This window comes from Taudactylus pleione, unplaced genomic scaffold, assembly GCF_031769625.1.
Source record: "Taudactylus pleione unplaced genomic scaffold, aTauple2 ptg000967l, whole genome shotgun sequence".
Classification (NCBI taxonomy): Eukaryota; Metazoa; Chordata; class Amphibia; order Anura; family Myobatrachidae; genus Taudactylus; species Taudactylus pleione.
In genome coordinates, this window is record NW_028285368.1 from 4,473,998 (window position 1) to 4,492,203 (window position 18,206).

The following is an 18,206-nucleotide window of genomic DNA, read 5'->3' on the forward strand; positions in this document are numbered from 1 at the left end:
ATATATATATACATACATACACACACACACATACATATATATATATATATATATATATATATATATATATATATACACATACATACACACATACACACACGGCATAACATCGCCTCAGTGGCTTTAAGGATTATTTTGAAATGTTGTCGAAATAAAACAAACAGTCAAATATAATATTGAAATTTGTACAAATCGATAGAAAACAAATATATAAACTAGATGAGAGATTTTATTACTAAGAACATTATACATACAACTTAATTTTTCCTGTATAAAATGCTGTCTGACATGGTTTTAAGCGTTTCTGTTCCAGGTTTTATTTCTGATAAAGCTCACAGCAATATAGCTAAATTGTCAGGCCAACCTGAAGCCATGAGTGGTGTCACCCCTACCTGTCTGCACTACTTGAAAGAGAAGGGTGAAAATATTCATAAATAAAAAATAAAGGCCTTTGACTACAGATTAATATATATTTGTTGCTAAAATTGATTCATTATCGTCAATTTAAATAGAGTGAATATCAGTTCTTAGACCCAGCCTGCCCTGTAACAGGTTGTACTCTAAGTACTTCTGCAAATCCATCACCAAACCAGCAAGTGATGTGAATGGTATCGAGGCTAAAATAAAAAAGACGGTCCAAACACTGGTTTCTTCGGTAAACTGATCGAGGGTCAGCAGATAGCACATTACTTATTGCACATTTTGCTTCTTCGAAAGACTGGAAGTAGTGGAATGTTGGTCCTCCTAAGGAAACAAAACGAAATGTAATGTATATATGAATTAATAGCATCTAACTTTCAGGACAGACATAGTTAAATATAGTACATATATTATGTTGTCTGTATACATTATACTCTTTGGGTGGTTACCCACTGGTTTTGTAATTGCAACAAAACCGCAAAGCACACACCACATATTAAATGCTTACAGGACATAATAAGCCTTAATTAAAGTTGGACACATTTTGCCAGAAACTGAATCCCCCCCCCATATGCTTGTTATATAATACCCTAAGGGGCCGATGTAGAGTTGAGCGCAAGTTGTCTGCAATTGCACTTGTAACGTGCACATGGACCTAAATGTGGGCACATCTCTGTGGACGGACCACCCCGATCCGTAACGCTTCGTTACATAGCCACTTACATCAGACCTATCCTCGGTGCAAAAGATGAGCCTGAAAACAGGCATATCATTGCATACACATAGGAGTTCAGTTGAAATGCTTATTTAAACTTTGCCAATGTGAGAACACAATCACCACCCCAGTTAATGCAACCAAGTTGAGTACAACTCAGCATTGCCATACTTGTGTATGCTCAGCTGCGGAGCTTTCGCGGTGCAAGAGAAAACAGACAAGATAAACCTGCAAAACTGACGTGTTCAGCACAGCATCAGCCCTTATATTTGTATTTAGTTATTTACATGTATCAAATATTTCTGCTACTCTGTAGACTTATCAAGGAAAGCAGAGTTCTGGCTGGATTCTTTCATCCATCTAGTTTGTTCTGGATCAGTAGTGGATGACTTGACAGCCCTTAAAGAGGTGTGACCAGAATATTTATTGTCATGCATAGTCTGACTCTGCCTCCTCTTCGCTACCTCTATCAGTTGCAGTACCGCAAGGCTCTTAGGTCCTTTGTTATTCTCAATATATACCAGCTCTCTTGGCAAACTAATCCGCTCTTTTGGATTTCAGTACCATTTGTATGCAGATGATACTCAAATCTACCTATCCTACCCAGAGTTATCACCATCTGTATTGGTCCGTGTCACTGAATGTCTTTCTGCCATTTCATCTTGGATGTCATCTCGCCACCTGAAACTTAACATTTCTAAAAACAGAATTAATTATATTTCCACCGGCCAAGAACAGTTACCAACCTGATCTCTCGATCACGGTTGATAACTCGACAATCCATCCTGCTCCACAAGCTCGCTGCCTTGGTGTCATCCTTGACTCTGAACTGTCCTTTGTTCCCCACATTCAATCTGTCTCAAAATCATGTTACAAACAACTAAAAAACATATCCAAAATTTGACCATATCTCACACAAGACACTGCAAAATCTCTAATCCATGCACTCATTATTTCACGCATTGTCTATTGCAATAGTCTCCTTACTGGTCTTCCCAGAAACAGGCTATCGCCATTACAATCCATTATGAATGCAGCTGCAAGGCTTATCTTCCTTTCCAAATATTCATCGCCTGCTGCCCCACTCTGTCAGTCCCTCCATTGGTTGCCGGTCTTCTACCGTATTCAATACAAAATACTTTTACTTACACATAAGGTCATTAACCAAACTACACTAACATACATCTCTTCACTCATCTCAAAATATCTCCCAACCCAACCTCTCCACTCAGCACAAAATCTGCATCTCTCATCCCCACGCATTACTTGCTCCCATTCACGGTTACAGGGCTTTCTTCGGGCAGCACCCACTCTATGGAATGCCTTACTGTCACGCTGGGAGGCGGTTTTCTGGAAGCTGAGGCCTGAGGCTGCGGGAGGAAACGGAGAAGAGGGGCCTGAATGTACGACCTCCGCATCCACGGGCCTTGGTCGTTGGCGAGACCTAGTCAAAGGTGCGGAATCTAACCCACGAGATGGTGTTCACCAGTGACCCCACCAATCGGGATATGGGCTTGAGCTGCACCTCGTAAGCAGGTCGCGGTCCTTTGACTAGGTGACCAAAGCCTGCGGGAAAAAAGGAGAGATGAACAATCGTGGCCCAAAGGGTCGGTGCCAGTAAGGGGCACGTAGGGACACTGTACTTGAGGTACAAGGAAGTGTGCACTGCGGACACACTCTACCGGGTTGCCGGTCAGAAAGAGTGCACCACGATGCAATACTGTAACACGTAGGTAGGGACCTCAGAGTCCAGTAACGAGGTGGGTAGTGGCACTGGAGCCAGCCATAGATTACAACGCTGGAGAGGTGGGTACGTATAACTACACTCAGGCTGTGATGGTAAAGCACTGGTGAAATGGATAGTATACTGCACACAGGTGGCGGTGGTAACGCACTGGTGGAATGGAGGTATACTGCACACAGGCGAGGTGGTAACGCACTGACGATATAGCTGCACACAGGCTGAGGTGGTAAAGCACTGGTGAGATGGATGATATAGCTGCACACAGGCTGAGGTGGTAAAGCACTGGTGAGATGGACGATATAGCTGTACACAGGAATAGATCACTGGAAGCAAAGGAACCTGGAACGAGAGACCACTAGTAACACTAGCAGTGGCAATGGTTGTTCAGGCAACTACCTGATACACAGGAGTCGGAAATATACCCCTGGAAGCCCACTGATTGGTCCACAGCGTCAGCTGACCGGTCAGATGTCAGGGGAGGAAGGGCAGTCAGAGAAGGAAGTGTCATGGCGGCGCCCATGACAGGGACTCCGATCCCCGCGCACCAGGCCGCCCGGGACACAGCATCAGGGAGAATGCTCAGCACCTCCCACGTCACCGCACGAGCTGCCCGGGAAGTCAGAGGAAGCCGGCGGGATGGTAAGGGACGGCCGATCCCCGGCTGAACTCTGACACTTACCATGCACAATAAGACTTACATCTAAGTCTCCAATCCTTCAAGCGTTCCCTGAAAACTCATCTCTTCAGGCAAGCTTATCAGATTCCAGAACCGCCCACATAACCATTATAGCTTCCATGTCTAATTACATCCCCTTTCACAGTCCACACATAACCTCACACATTGTCTTTCTTTCACATCATCCTGACATTTGGCCGACATTCCTGTGTGACTGGATCATGCAGCCCACCAAGAAACTCTGCAGTCTGGCTGGACCAAATTGCAATATATAGCACCTATCCTTGTGTCAATGCCTATTTCCCTATAGATTGTAAGCTTGCGAGCAGGACCTTCCTACCTATATATCTGTCTGTTATTACAAGGTTTTGTTCTATTAATGTTCCAATTGTAAAGCGCAACGGAATACGCTGCATTATATAAGAAACTGTTAATAAATAAATAATAATGCATAGTTCACTAATAGTCAATGTAGTAGATTAGGGGGAAAATGTATCAAACCTTGGAGAGAGATAAAGTATTAACCAATCATCATCTAATTGTCATTTTTCAAACACAGCCTATAAAATGACCGTTCAAAACAGATTGGTTGGCAATTTATCTCTCTCCAAGGTTTGTCCGGACGTAAAACAAAACAGTCAGGTTTTTTTCCCGTGGATCAGTCACTTTCACAAGCAATGGTTTTGTGGCGTGTGTAATGTTATTGCTGTGTGTTTTCAATCTCTTTTCAAACTTTAAAAACTGAAGACCGTGATGGCAGCAGTCTTTGTCTGTGGTTTATTCATGACGTGCCGTATTTGTGTCTTCTGAAAGTATGCATGTATTTGGCTACAAAACGCCTTGCCTGATTCAGTAAGGATTGCTATTGTGATCGCAGCTCCGCGGTCGCACGCAGCTCTGAGACAAAAATATGCTAATGATTGCAATGCCGTTGCACTGCCAGCATAGAGATGCCCACTGCCTCCCACTACCGATATGTCACATCCGCAATACTTTGTCAACCTTCACAAACATCGGTAACATCGAGTGCCATTGGACACTCATGCAGAATTACAGCAGCCCTGACTTTACTTAGAAATTGCTAACCTTGTTGCACGCAGTGAGTACTCAAGCTGCGTATGCAATGTCTAATTGATGCATGCCCATGCAACGGCGTTCAAACGGTCAGGCACGCCTGTGTTTCTCTGACCACGCCCCCGTCACCACCCCGTATGCTCACTGCCTATCAATCATTCTGTGATGGCTCTATGTAGTCTCCGTGATCGCAGTGGTGCCTTCGCACATGCGCAATGCTATGCATGCGCAGTACGTAACAATCGGCCAACTGCGTACATATTAGCAATAGCGAACCTTGCTGAATCAGGCCCACTGTACGGAAAAATACCTTATGATTTTTTTCCGTCCAGACAAAACTGTTTGTGTGAAAAGAGCCTTAGGGGCTTATGTACTAAGGGCTCTATTTACGAAGTCTTGGATGGAGATAAAGTGGGTGGAGATAAAGTACCAACCAACCAACTCCTAACTATAATTTTTCAAACACAGCCTGTGGCATGGCAGTTAGGAGCTGATTAGCTGGTACTTTATCTCTGTTCACTTTATCTCCATCCAAGACTTAAAAATTACCCCTTAGTACATCAGCCCCAAGTCTTGGATGGAGATAAAGTGAACAGAGATAGAGTACTAGTTAATCCGCCCACTTTATCTTCATCCAAGGGTTAATAAATAGACATCTAAGCCTTGAAGGGAGATAAAGTACCAACCAATCAGCTCCTAATTTTTAAACACAGCCTGTAAACTGATAGTTAGGAGCTGATTGGTTGGTACTTTATCTCCGCCCACTTTATCTCTCTCCAAGGCTTATTACATAGACCCCTTATTACCAACCAATCAGCTTCTATCAGTTTATAGTCGGTGTTTAAAAATTTTACAGTTAGGAGCTGATTAGTTGGTACTTTATCATTCTCCACTTTATATCTCTCCAAGGGTAGGATACAGCAAGGGGAGAAATGTGGTCAAACCACCAAAATGCGGGTTTGACCGCATTTCTCATATGCACTCCGGGGCTTGGATGCGGTGGGTAACGCCATCTACAGGGCTTCTATTCAGGGAGTGCTGAGAGAAGGATCTAATCGGATCCCTCCCAGCACCCCAAGCGGCGTGTGCCTCTTTCTGCGCATGTGCAGAAGGATCCCAGAGGAGAGCTGTCCTTTGTGATTTTCTTCATGTATACCAGCGTTACTAATGCCGGCATGCAAGTGAAGGGTGGGGGGATGCATCGCATCCCGAATGTGATGAGTCATGCTGCATCCCGCCCCAAGGCTTAGTACATCTACCATTTAGACTGTAAACATCTGATTATCAAGCTCAAACATTTTGTAATTTAGGAAGATAAATTATTGCCTACATGTAGAAGGAACACTGACAATGACACTGTATATAATAGATACTTTTTAGTTTTGATCAACTTAATCGTTTCACACAGCAAAGCATCACTTGCACCCATATTTAATTTAGCAACTCAGCAAGAAAAAACCTACTATGATCAAGTCTGTGAGTAAGGATTAGGAAACAGTGCTGCCAAGCCAGTTTGAATTGTATTGAATCTGGACACTTGGAAATGATTCCAGTGTTGTTTAATGGCATAATCAACAGCAGGTGAAGTAACGGGTATAATTCACACAAGCCCTTCTGATCTGTAAACAGAGCAGTTTTTCCTAATAAAGTATTGATAAAACATAATAATGTATCAAAGCCCTTTCAATGCATATTAACATCTCCATCTCCTCCTCAATTAAGTCTCACCAAAAAAGTATTTTTTATCCCTTGGGGGGAAAAAAAAAAAAAAAAAAAAAAAAGGAAATACTGGTTGAGAGTACTTGGACCTGCTATGTTTTAATAGTATATTAATAAATCTAACAAATGTGTATCTCTTCACATTCATTTATAAAAATGTAATTGATGAAAACGTGTTTAAAGAAAAAAGGGGAAAGTGAAATAACATAGAAAGCTTGGTCAGCCAAAGTACACCATTGGCATTAACACAAACAGTAACACCTTAAGCTGGCCACACACTACACCAACTTTCATCCAACTTGTTGATTGGTTGGAATGAAAATCTGGTAACGTATGAGAGTAACTGATGATCAGCAATTTGCTCCTAAATGCCAGAAAACAGATGAAAATGGTCGTCAGACGAGTTTGTTAAATGTTTGATCTAAGCAATTTGTTCAAACAACAGTTTTGGTCTATTTTCCAGCGTTTGGGAGCAAATTGCTGATTGTATACCTTACCAGATTTTCATTCCAACCAATCAACTAGTTGGCTGGTTGGACAGATAATCATTAGATGTGTGGCCAACTTTAGACTAGAGGTGCACAAACTCGGTTCTCAAGGTTAACCAAAGTGTTCAGGTTTTAGAGATATCAATGGTTGAAGACAGGTGACCTAATCAGTACCTCAGTCAATTTGATTTAACCACCTGTGCTGAGCCTTGAGGACCGCGTTTGGGAACCTCTGGCCTCTAAGCTGGCCACACACTACACCAACTTTCATCCAACCATCCAACTAGTTGATTGGTTGGAATGAAAATCTAGTAACGTATGAGAGTAACTGATGATCAGCAATTTGCTCCTAAATGCCAGAAAACAGATGAAAATGGTCGTCAGACAAGTTTGTTAAATGTTTGATCTAAACAGTTTATTCAAACAACAGTTTTTGTCCATTTTCCAGAGTTTGGGAGCAAATTGCTGATTGTCATTTGCTTTCATACATTACCACATTTTCATTCCAACCAATCAACTAGTTGGATGGTTGGATGTAAGTTGGTCAAGTGTGTGGCCAGCTTTAAGGTGCATATACACGTAAAGATTTTCTGTCCAACCATCCAACTAGTTGATTGGTTGGAATGAAAATGTTTTTTTTTTTTTTTAAATAAACATTATTAATAAAAAAATCCTATTTAATTCCCCAAAAATCTGATTTAAATCAAATAAATCCATTTTTGATTTTTTTTTAAAAATCCAATTTTATGCAACCCTGCCACTGCCAGGTAACCTTAAAATGACAGCAGAACGCTAGAGGTAGAAGCATTTCTGATATAGGGAAGACAAGAATCTGCTCTAAACCCAGCATATTCCCCAAAATAGATAACTGGCAACTGCAGAATATTTGCGACATTAAATGTAAGTTCTCTATATATAACTTTCTGCACACAACTACTGATGCTAACTTCATCATAGGAGTGAACCCGTTCTTTTTCCTACACTTATCATAATCATTGTCAATAGACAAAACTAGGGAAATAAAGGCTACTAGGGAGTACATTAACACACACATCATACCTGAGTCACATGGAGATTTAAATTTTCTCAACTCCATTTCTGAGTGGGGAGTAAACCTGACTTTTAAGCTCGGCACAGGCGAATCTTTCACCCAGTTTGGAACACAACTCTGGGTGCTCAGTCTGTTTTTGCTTTCATGTATGTCTGTCACCTCTTCACACATTAATTCTGACTTCTGTCTCAGGGTCTTTAAACCATCTCTAGGCTGACTTGAAGAGCATGGACCTTCAACAAGATCAGATGAACCAGCAACAGTCTCCAAAGTCACAGTCTGGTTTTTATCATTTAATATTTCCTCTTGAATACCAAAGATCTCAGATTTATTTGCAGAATTGTCTTCCGTGCTAGCGAAGTGCTTGATATGATTCTGGGGAGAGCTTTCTTGGTGCTGTTCAGACTTAACTGTCCCTGATATATCGAAGATTTCTTGCTGCGGCCTCTTCCTTTCATGCTGCTGCTCCCCAAAGGAAAGCACAGGTTGTGGTGAATCATACTCCGCAATATAAGGTTTTATATCAATAACTGGAGTTCCTTGTATCATATCAATACCGGATAAATAGAGAGTACCACCTGTAAAACAATAATGTGCATTTACTTAATTAACTGCTATATCTATTTAGATCATTTGGTGTATATTACAATATTTGTAACACATATTTTTATAAGACCTATTATAGGATTTTATGTTAGTCTATAAGTATATGTGGAAAGAAGAATGACCTACACACTTTATCTATAAGGTGTCAACCTTCATTCACATTGTAAAGAAAGTGTTGGGTCTCGGCAGCACATTGGAAATTAGGTGAATAGACGGGTTGGGTATGAAATCTCGGCTGTCAGGATGCCGCTTGTCAGAATACTGACAGCGGCATCCCGACAGTCAGACTCCCGACACCCATAGGAACTAACGGTAAGTGTTTTCCTAACCCTCTACCCTAACCTTCCCCCTCGCGGTGCCTAACCCTAACCCCTCCCCCTAGTGCCTAACACTAACCCCACACCCTAACCTCCCCCTAACACCCCGATACTTACTTCCAGGATGCCGACGGTTGGGATACCGGTGCTGGGATTTCGGAGCCGGAATTTAGACCGTCGGCATCCCGCACGCCGGGATGCCGACTACATCCAGAATAGACAGGTAGACAGACATATAATCCTTACCCTATCCCTTCCCGTCTCTTCCGCTTCCTCTCTCCTTCTGCCTGTTCCCAACTTGCCCACCTACTCCATCTATCCGTTTCATCTGGCACTGTCACTTCTTCTGTCAAACATGTCCTTGTCTCCCTCTTCTTAAAAACCGATCCATGATCCTGACACTCTCTGCAACTACCGACCCATCTCTTTCCTCCCTTTTGTCTCCAAACTCTTTGATCGCATTTATACAACCGCCTTTCTTTCCTCCCACTCCCTCCTTGACCCTTTTCAGTTTGACTTCCGTTCTCTCCACTCCAGTGAAACTGCCCTCACGAAAGTCAGTCATGACCTCCTTGCTGCCAAATTCAAGACCCATTACTCTCTGCTCATTTTTCTTGACCTCTCTGCTGCTTTTAAAACTGTGGACCACCCTTTCCTCCTGCAAATCCTTAATTCCCTTGGTCTACATGACACTGCCCTCTCTGGCTATCCTCCTACCTTTCTGATGCTCCTTGTCTGTCTCCACCCATGACTCCTCTTCCCCCCCCACTTCCACTTAGAGTAGGTGTTCCCCAAGGTTCTGTTCTTGGATCCCTCCTATTCTCCCTCTATATGTCCTCTCTAGGTTAACTTATCAGCTCTTTTGACCTCCATTATCATCTCTATGCTGATGATACTCAGATCTACCTTTCCTCCCCTGACCTCTCCCCCTCTCAACTCACTTGTATCTTCAACTTTCTCTCTACTATCTCTTCCTGGATATTTTAGCGCTTTTTTAAACGTAATATGTCTAAGACTGAACTGATCATTTTCCCACCCTCCCACAATATTATTATTATCATTTATTTATATGGCTCCACAAGTGTTCCGCAACGCCTTACAAAGTACATAAACAAATAGGTTGACCAGTGACTTACAGTACAATACAATACAGAACGAGGACAAGGATAATATACATTGCTACATTAGCGACCATTAAACCCAGATAAGCAACAGAGCATAAGCAACCAAGTGTTAGGTGCCCTAGTGGGGAGTAAGAAGTAGATGAAAGTAAAGTAAGGAGAAGCACAAAAGGGTAGTCGGCCCTGCTCGTAACAGATACATTCTAAAGGGGAGATAACCTCACTTCCCACAATTTCTTTATCAATTGACGGCACAACTCCTCTAGCCCCACTGTCTTGGAGTTATCCTGGACTCCTCACTCTCCTTCAAACTACACATTCAGAATTTCTTGCAGTCCTGCCATTTCTATCCAAAAATATTTCCAAGATCAGACCCTTTCTTACCCTGGATGCTACTAAAACCCTCAACCACTCACTGGTCATCTCCAGATTGGACTACTGTAACCTCCTCCTATCTGGCCTCCCTGACTCCCACCTCTAATCTGCTCGGCTCATCTTCCTCTCCATCTCCTCTCCTACAAGCCATCCACTGGCTACCCTTCCTCTTTAGAACACAATTCAAAGTACTTACACTCACTTACAAAGCCCTCACCCATCTGACCTCATGTCCCTTCACACTCCCGTCCGCCCTCTTCGCTCAACAAATACATGCCGCCTATCCTGCCAACTGATTACTTCCTCCCACTCCCACCTCCAAGATTTTGCCCGTGCTGCTCCCTACCTCTGGAACTCTCTCCCTCTCCCAATCAGACTCAAGACCCACTACCTCATCAAAGCCTTCTGGTTCTCATCCTAACCCACTGCTACATGTTCCTTCCTCCCTGTCTACCCCACCTGTGTCACGCCTGTCTGTATGCCCCTCCCCTTTAGAATGTAAGCTCCCACATGCAGGGCCCTCTACCCTCTTGTGCTTCTCCTTACTTACACTTTCATCTACTCCAAAGTCCCGACTAGGGCAACTAACACTTGGTTGCTTATGCCCTGTTGCTTATTTGAGTGTTATGATCGCTAATGCAGCAATGTATATAAACCTTGTCCTGCATTGTATTGTACTGTAAGTCACTGGTTTCTTGCACTTATTTATGTACTTTGTAAGGCGCGGCGGAACACTTGTGTCACCATATAAATCTTTTTATTCCTATTTTAAATAGAGCGGTCCCATAGCATTAAATACCAGCATAGAATGCATGTCCACTCATACTTGATTAAAAATCAATCTACTGTAAATCGATCAACTACGATGTTGTGTTTCAGGGACTAAATTACACATTTACTAACACATTTTTTTCATAGAAATTTTTAAGTGTTAGTTAATGTGTGATTTAGCCCCTGAAACACAACATCTATGTTGATCGATTTTTAATCGATTAAAATCTACCTTTAGTTAATTTACCCTTAAAAGTACCAAAGGTTCTCACATTGATTGAACATTACCTTCTACTTTCTCCAGTTTGGCCAGAGTTAGGCCGATTGCATTAGGACGATGAGGACTCCTTGTAGAGAACACTCCCGTTTTTGCTCCATTCAGTCTCGGCGGCTGGACTTTTGCTTTGCAACTTAAATGTCCATTTTTATGAAAAATGAACAAAATCCTAGGACATTAAGCATGTTGTAGTGTTAAAACAAATGTAACATTTCAAAGACAACTACATGTTCACAAAATCTACACAGACAATATATTTTATTACACTTTACTAAATGAGCTATTTTGCATTAATGTTTCTACATCTTCTTTCTAGTCCTCTCCCCTTCTGGGTTGGGTATCGGAGCCCAGCACTCTGGATACCGGCTGTCAAAAGACCGACGGCGGTCACCCGATGCTGAGAATCCCAACAGGGGCACAGTAAGTACTCTAACCCTCCCCCCATTACCCCCTCACCCTCCTTTCCTGTATCCTAACCCTCCCTACCCTGCACCCTAACCCTCCTGGTTAGTGCCTAAACCTAACCATCCCCCCTTAGTGCCTAAACCTAACCCTCCCCCATTAGTCCCTAACCCCCCAATGGTGACTAACCCTGACCCGCCTGTCCTCAGCCTAACCTCCCGCAGCCTCATCCCCTCCGTGGTGCCTAAACCTAACCCCCCCCCGCGGCTAACAGTTAATGGTGCCCGCTATACTTACGATCGGGATGCCGGCTGTCGGGACTCCGGCATCTCCACTCATGTCGGGATTCCGGTGCTGGTCTTTTAGCCGCGGTTCGGGATTTTGGCAGCTGGCATCCCGATTGTAGGTCTATTAACTACATCTCCCCTTCTTTCCCTGTATGTTGATATATTGTTTTACCCAGCATGGCATGCTTGAGTATTATAGCTGCATTATATTGTAAAAAGAATAATAATTGCAATGAAAATATAATATAAAATCTGTGTAAGTTCATTTCCCAGTAAGAGTCTGGCATGGCAAAAAAATAAAGCACAGGGACAGACACTTAATGTGGCTGGAGTTGACCTTAGTGGAGAGGAAAAACGACTAATGTCGTCAACAAGGCAATCATACGACCTCGGTTTAAAAAGACTATTGCCATAAATTAAAAATAGCTCCTGTGAGAAGCCGGGGCAGGTCACTAGTATATGTATATAAAATGATTGACACTTCCCCTTCACAATATAATTTGTAACAGATTAATTAATTCACTCCTATTAGAGAACAGTAAGATGAGACTTTGGCTGCTATGGGCAACTTCTCCACTGGCCAACCACAATCAGCTTCTACCTATTATTATATGCAAAGTACTTAATAAATACTACCTCAAAGCCGATTGGTTGCTATGGACAACTTCTCCACTCTTTTCACTGCTTAATACATCAACTCCTTAGCAACGTAATGACCAAGACATTTTACAAGTTTTGGTTGCATACCATTATAAGTATATTCAGTATATTTTTGGATTTTTCTTTACTAATGTGGAGGTTATATTGTTCTTCTTATGAGAGAGGGGAAGAAAAAAAAACAAAAAAAAATATAAATAATATATATATATATTTTTTTTTTTACTACAGTGATTGCAAGAATGTATTTTGACATTTTTTATACATTTTTTTTTTATTGTTGTTTGCTTTTAAAATTCTTGATCTACATAGGAAAGCCGTGGTTTGATTGAGGAGTCTCCCTTTTTACCAGCACTATAGGATTCAGTGAAAACTGGGTATAATAGGGCTCATTCTGGTAGATCAAGATTTTACAAGGATATAGAATATGGGATGTAGTCAGTTTGCCGGCAGACGGGATGTCGGCTGTTGAAATGCCGGCGTCAAAAGCCCGACCAGGGACTAAACATAGGCGTTGAAATCCTAACGCCAGTTTAGATACCGATGCTAGGATCCCGATAGCCGTCATCCCGATCGTAAGTATGGTGTGGCACTTTTCTTGTTAGCCGTGGGGGGGGGGGGGGTTTGGTTCAGGCACCATGGGGAGGTCAAGGTTAGCCTTTGTGGAGGGGAGGTTAGGGGTTAGGCACCACTGGGGGGGTTAGGGTTAGGCACCACTGGGGGGCGGTTAGGTTTAGGCACAAAGGGGGTAGGGTTAGGTTTAGGCACTAACTGAGAAGGATAGGGTGCTGGGTGGGGAGGGTTAGAGTGCAAGAAGGAGGGTTAGCATACTTACCCGACCCATGTCGTGATACCGAGCATCGGGATGCCGCTGTCGGCATTTTGACAGAATTTTGCAGGCATTTCATTGCAAACAAATCTAATACTGCTAACAAACGGAATAAACCCAATGTCACATGACTTCCTACTTAATAGAGGAAGCAGTACATAGAATTCAGTTTGTATGCTATAATTCTGTGACCAGAGTGTGAGGGACCATATAAGACTGTTCCTGACACACTCTCTGGATCCCCCAGTCAGATCTTAGTGGTGTCAGAATATTTAAAAAAGCACCTTTTCTGCCTGTTGCTTTAAAACAGCTGTAGAAATGAGGGACTAGTGCGCCACCATTTTGAGCAGTTAGCGAATAGCCAATGCAACATTAGGCCTTATATTACTGAAAATAACATTTAAATACAGTTGACAAAAAAGAGGAGATAAAACTATTGCCTCTCTATACTAAGCAAAAGATTCCAGTTTTGATAACTCACCATACATGGGAGAACTGTTGCAGATCCATTACTGAATGCTCAGGATTATTAAAAACAGTTTTGCTTATTCTTAAGCAGCCACGAGACAAACTGCAAACAGAGGGTTGCCTGGGTGTGCCATTTTTTGCTGTGAAACAGGATTCAATGTATCCAATTGGTTGGGTTAAAATACAACCTGTTTAAAATAAACCAAAATTATTATAAATTGAGCAATGCAAACGTTTTCCTACATTTTGGCCTTTTTATGGTGGCCTGCTAATATGCCAAGAACTTGTCCGCATACAGACGAAACATTAGTTGTACACAGTCTATCGCCTACTAAATAAAAGCAATTTACTATCTTCTTGGACTGTTCTTCCTAGCGATCCCATTATAAAAGTTCAAGATATATAAAATGCATAAATATATGGCTAGGACATGCTGAAGATGGGTTGGGTATGGGATGCTGGTGGTCAGAATACCGGTAGCGGCATCCCGATAGTCAGAATCCTGACACAAGTATACTAACCTTAACCCTCGCACAGCCTAACTCTAACCCCTAACCCTCCCGCAGCCTAACCCTAACCCTCTTCTCCCGCAGCCGTACACTAACTCTCCCCCTAACCCTAATACTTCCGTCGGGGTGCCAGCGGTCTGGATTCTGACGCCGGGATTCCGAATAATGTCGGGATTCTGGTGCCAGCATTCTAAGCGTCAGCATCCCTAATGCTGGGATGGCAACTACATCCTGCTGAGGATAGATATGAATCAGGACACAAAATTAAATATAAAACAAACTACACATTATTTCTAAAAAGTAAATCAATTCATTATTTGAATTTGATAAATTAGCTATCTACTGCATTAGGCAAAGTGACGCTGCAGACTACAGCATTTTCAATGGGACCGTGGTCTGGGCCAATTCAACAAGCTACGAATAGTTTAGCTTTTGGGAGCTTGGCCCTAACAGATAACACCATGTTCAGCTGTTCGAACCCTGTGTGGAGAGCATCTTCTGATCACTCCCTGGCGGGCTTCCATCCCCTCTATTGCAAATTGTCTCTGCCCCTGCATGGGGTCAAAACCCAGAAGTAAAGCAATCATGATGACTGTACTGCTATTCACCAGGAGTTCTTATTGAAGCCACTGGCCCAGTAGCAGTTTTTTTTATAAATAGCCCTGAAAAATTGTTTATTATTACAATATGTGGTAAAAAGAAAAAATAGATTTCTCAGGGCCACATTTTCACCAATGATAAGCCTCTTCATGTCTCAAAAAGATGTGTCCAGAAAAAAATGATGGACCTTCCAGGGATGTAGAAGAACAGGAAACATAAAAATTATTATTAGGAGGGCTGAACTTTTTCGGGCAAGACTGACATATTACATGCAAAGTACAATGCAAATAAGGGTCTGATTCAGACCCACTCGCAAGCGGCTGTCCACTCGCAAGTGGGTCGATGGTGTGCACTGTGCATGCACACGACGGAGGGAGCTCCGTCGTGCGCATGCGCGAGACGCGACGAGCGAAGGACTTTCCTTCGCTCGTTGTGTCTGATCAAAGGGGGCATACTGTCGATGTTGATTGACAGCACGCCCCCTTTGGTGGGCGTGCCGGGGGCGTGCCTCCCAGACGGGGGCGTTCCCAAGGGAACGCCTACCGTCTGAAGCCGGCCCCACTGACATCACTAGTGATGTCAGTGGGAGTGATTTTGGCTCTGATAGAGCCAAAATCACTCCGGGCCTTGCGGTTGAGAAACTCAACCGCAGGCTCCGGCTTGCAGTGGCGATGGTCAAGACCATCGCGACCATCAACCTGCACGCTCGTATAGGCTGTGGGTGGTGACCCACAGCTATACGAGCGTCCAGGAGGACGCTCCATAATTATGGAGGTGGGCCCTTATTCAGAGCGAGCGCTCTGGTCAGAGCGTCCGGCTCTGAATCAGGGCCTATATCCCACCATGTATGGAGGCTTGCGTATTTCAGTAATTTCCCCGAACACCTAGGATTGTAGCCCACTTTCCCTGATCTCTCCCGCTTCCCCAGTGGCGTGTGCAGGACGGGCGTATGATAATGCAATGATCTTATTTAGACAAGTTTAGTAGATTGCATTTTCTTAATGTTTTCAGAAGCACAGTTCTAACATCTATAGGGAAGAATGTGTTATCACCCCGAGATTTATACTTACTAAAATGAGATGGGGCTACAAGGTAACAACTTATTGTGACAAATATTGAATAATTACAGGTGTATTTAATTATTTTTATTGCTGCCTTTAGTGTGACATTTGTAATATATTGCCATGGCCACATATCATCAAGTTAAGGCCCCCATACATCAGCAGTTGATTGCAGCAATCATGCAATTTGCAATCGATTGTATATAAAAATCTTTCCCTTTTTCAATCGATTGTGGCAATTCTGCAATCAATTGAAAAAGGGAAAGATTTTTTATACACAATCGATTGCAGATTGCTGCAATCAATTGCAGATGTATGGGGTTTTTTAGTTGTGCATCTAATCTTAAGGCCCCCATACATCAGAGATTGATTGCAGCAATCGTGCAATTTGCTATCTGTGTATAAAAATCTTTCCCTTTTTCAATCGATTGCAGAATTGCCACAATCGATTGAAAAAGGGAAAGATTTTTATACACAATCGATTGAAAATTAAACGATTGCTGCAATCAACTGCTGATGTATGGGGGATTTAATTTGTATATCTAGACTTTGGCTATACACTACATACAGCTTCCAATCAAATACATTGGTGACATTGAAAAGGGAGCATGCCTTACAATACGGAACAGCTATGCCTAAGCTTTGGGTGGACGGAGCATGGTCATGCCATGAGTGAAAGCACAGACAAAAGAAGATGGATGTTTGCAGGAAGGATTCTGCAATTATCTTGACAGTCACACTGGCAGATGTTAAGCTGTCATTGGAAATAGGTTTCAACCCACCTGCCTATAGGTTACTATAATATATACATAACATACTAACTAGTCTGCCTTTCAACATCTTCTTTTATTTGTATCAGAACACAGAGTTTCGAAAAAAAAAAGGTTGATAATGGCTTATAAATGCAGCTTGTACCACAAACACGTTTCAATATGGACCGGTGGCAATAAGGAGTACAGACCCTCCAAGATTACCTGTTCCATTATGTACAAAATGCTCTGCTCCTGGACTTCCCACCTAATTGATGATTGCAGTCACCTGTGCTGAAACACCTGTCTCATCAATTACCTAGTTCACCACAGGTGACTGCAATCATTAATTAGGTGGGAAGTCCAGGAGCAGCGTGTTTGGTATCTAATGGAACGGGTCATGTTGGAGGGTAGGGGAGTATATTACATGGAAAGACTGGATTTATTTGGGCTGGGTTGAGAAGCGCCTAGTGCCTCCAAATACTACAATTCCATAGCACAGAAAAGCCAAATTACACAGTGTATATAAGGGAAGAAGCAATTTTACTAGTTGATCAATTGTATAAAGCAGCCTATCGTTACATGCAACGTACTGCAGAGTTAGCCCACACTAATGATGGCGGACGTAGCCCGTCTCATGTTAAGCGCAGGCCGTTCTCTGATTGGTTACCTGTCTCCAGAGGACACGTCATGAGTTCCGTGCGTTTCTTGTCGCTTCCGTCATACGCTGAACTCTCCATGCTATAGAGCAGCGGCCTTTGTACTTATATTAGTTGGCAGAGCCGCAGATTTAGCCTCAACTTGCTTGGTACTAGGCCTGTAGCAGACGACACTTGATTAGTCCCGCAAAGACGTATAACCCGTGTAGTAGTATCACGTGTCCAGACTGACGTCATGCGCCGTTTGCCCCGCCCTGGTGTCATCCTTCATGTACTATTATTGTATTATATGGCCTCTGAGCTGAGCTGAGAGCTCTGCTGCCGTACAGTATATACTCTGCGTGTGTAGTGTAGTAGCTATGTTGCAGCACATTCTGTTGGAATCATTTAAGATTTTTTACTCTAATTTCGTCCCCATACATTCCATGTAACCATGGCTTATTTTGCATCAAGTGAAATAAATATGTGGGTGTGCTATTATACATATTATGTAAAAGGGCCTGATTCAGAGGTGGTGCAATTCAAGCGCAATCCTGATGTTCACGTAGGTGAAAGATTCACAACTGTGCATCTGCGAAAAGTCCTGAAAATCCCTACGATGCACACATGAAACTACAATTAACCATTGCAT

General features: G+C 42.7%; 1 protein-coding gene across 2 annotated transcripts; it reads right to left on the reverse strand.

The window, feature by feature from the left end:
* Positions 1 to 211: 211 nt before the first annotated feature.
* TRMO (tRNA methyltransferase O) lies at positions 212 to 17,812 on the reverse strand. Of its 2 annotated transcripts, none has more exons than XM_088460073.1 (5): positions 17,587 to 17,812; positions 14,011 to 14,185; positions 11,366 to 11,523; positions 7,896 to 8,465; positions 212 to 744 (listed from the first exon to the last, which is right to left on the reverse strand). In XM_088460073.1, the coding sequence occupies exons 1-5, from the start codon at positions 17,654 to 17,656 to the stop codon at positions 521 to 523; spliced, it is 1,197 nt and encodes a 398-aa protein (XP_088316199.1). In that variant the 5' UTR covers positions 17,657 to 17,812; the 3' UTR covers positions 212 to 520. The 2 variants fall into 2 exon arrangements, with proteins under 2 accessions (XP_088316199.1, XP_088316200.1); XM_088460074.1 differs by lacking the exon at positions 17,587 to 17,812 and adding an exon at positions 17,142 to 17,222.
* Positions 17,813 to 18,206: the final 394 nt, after the last annotated feature.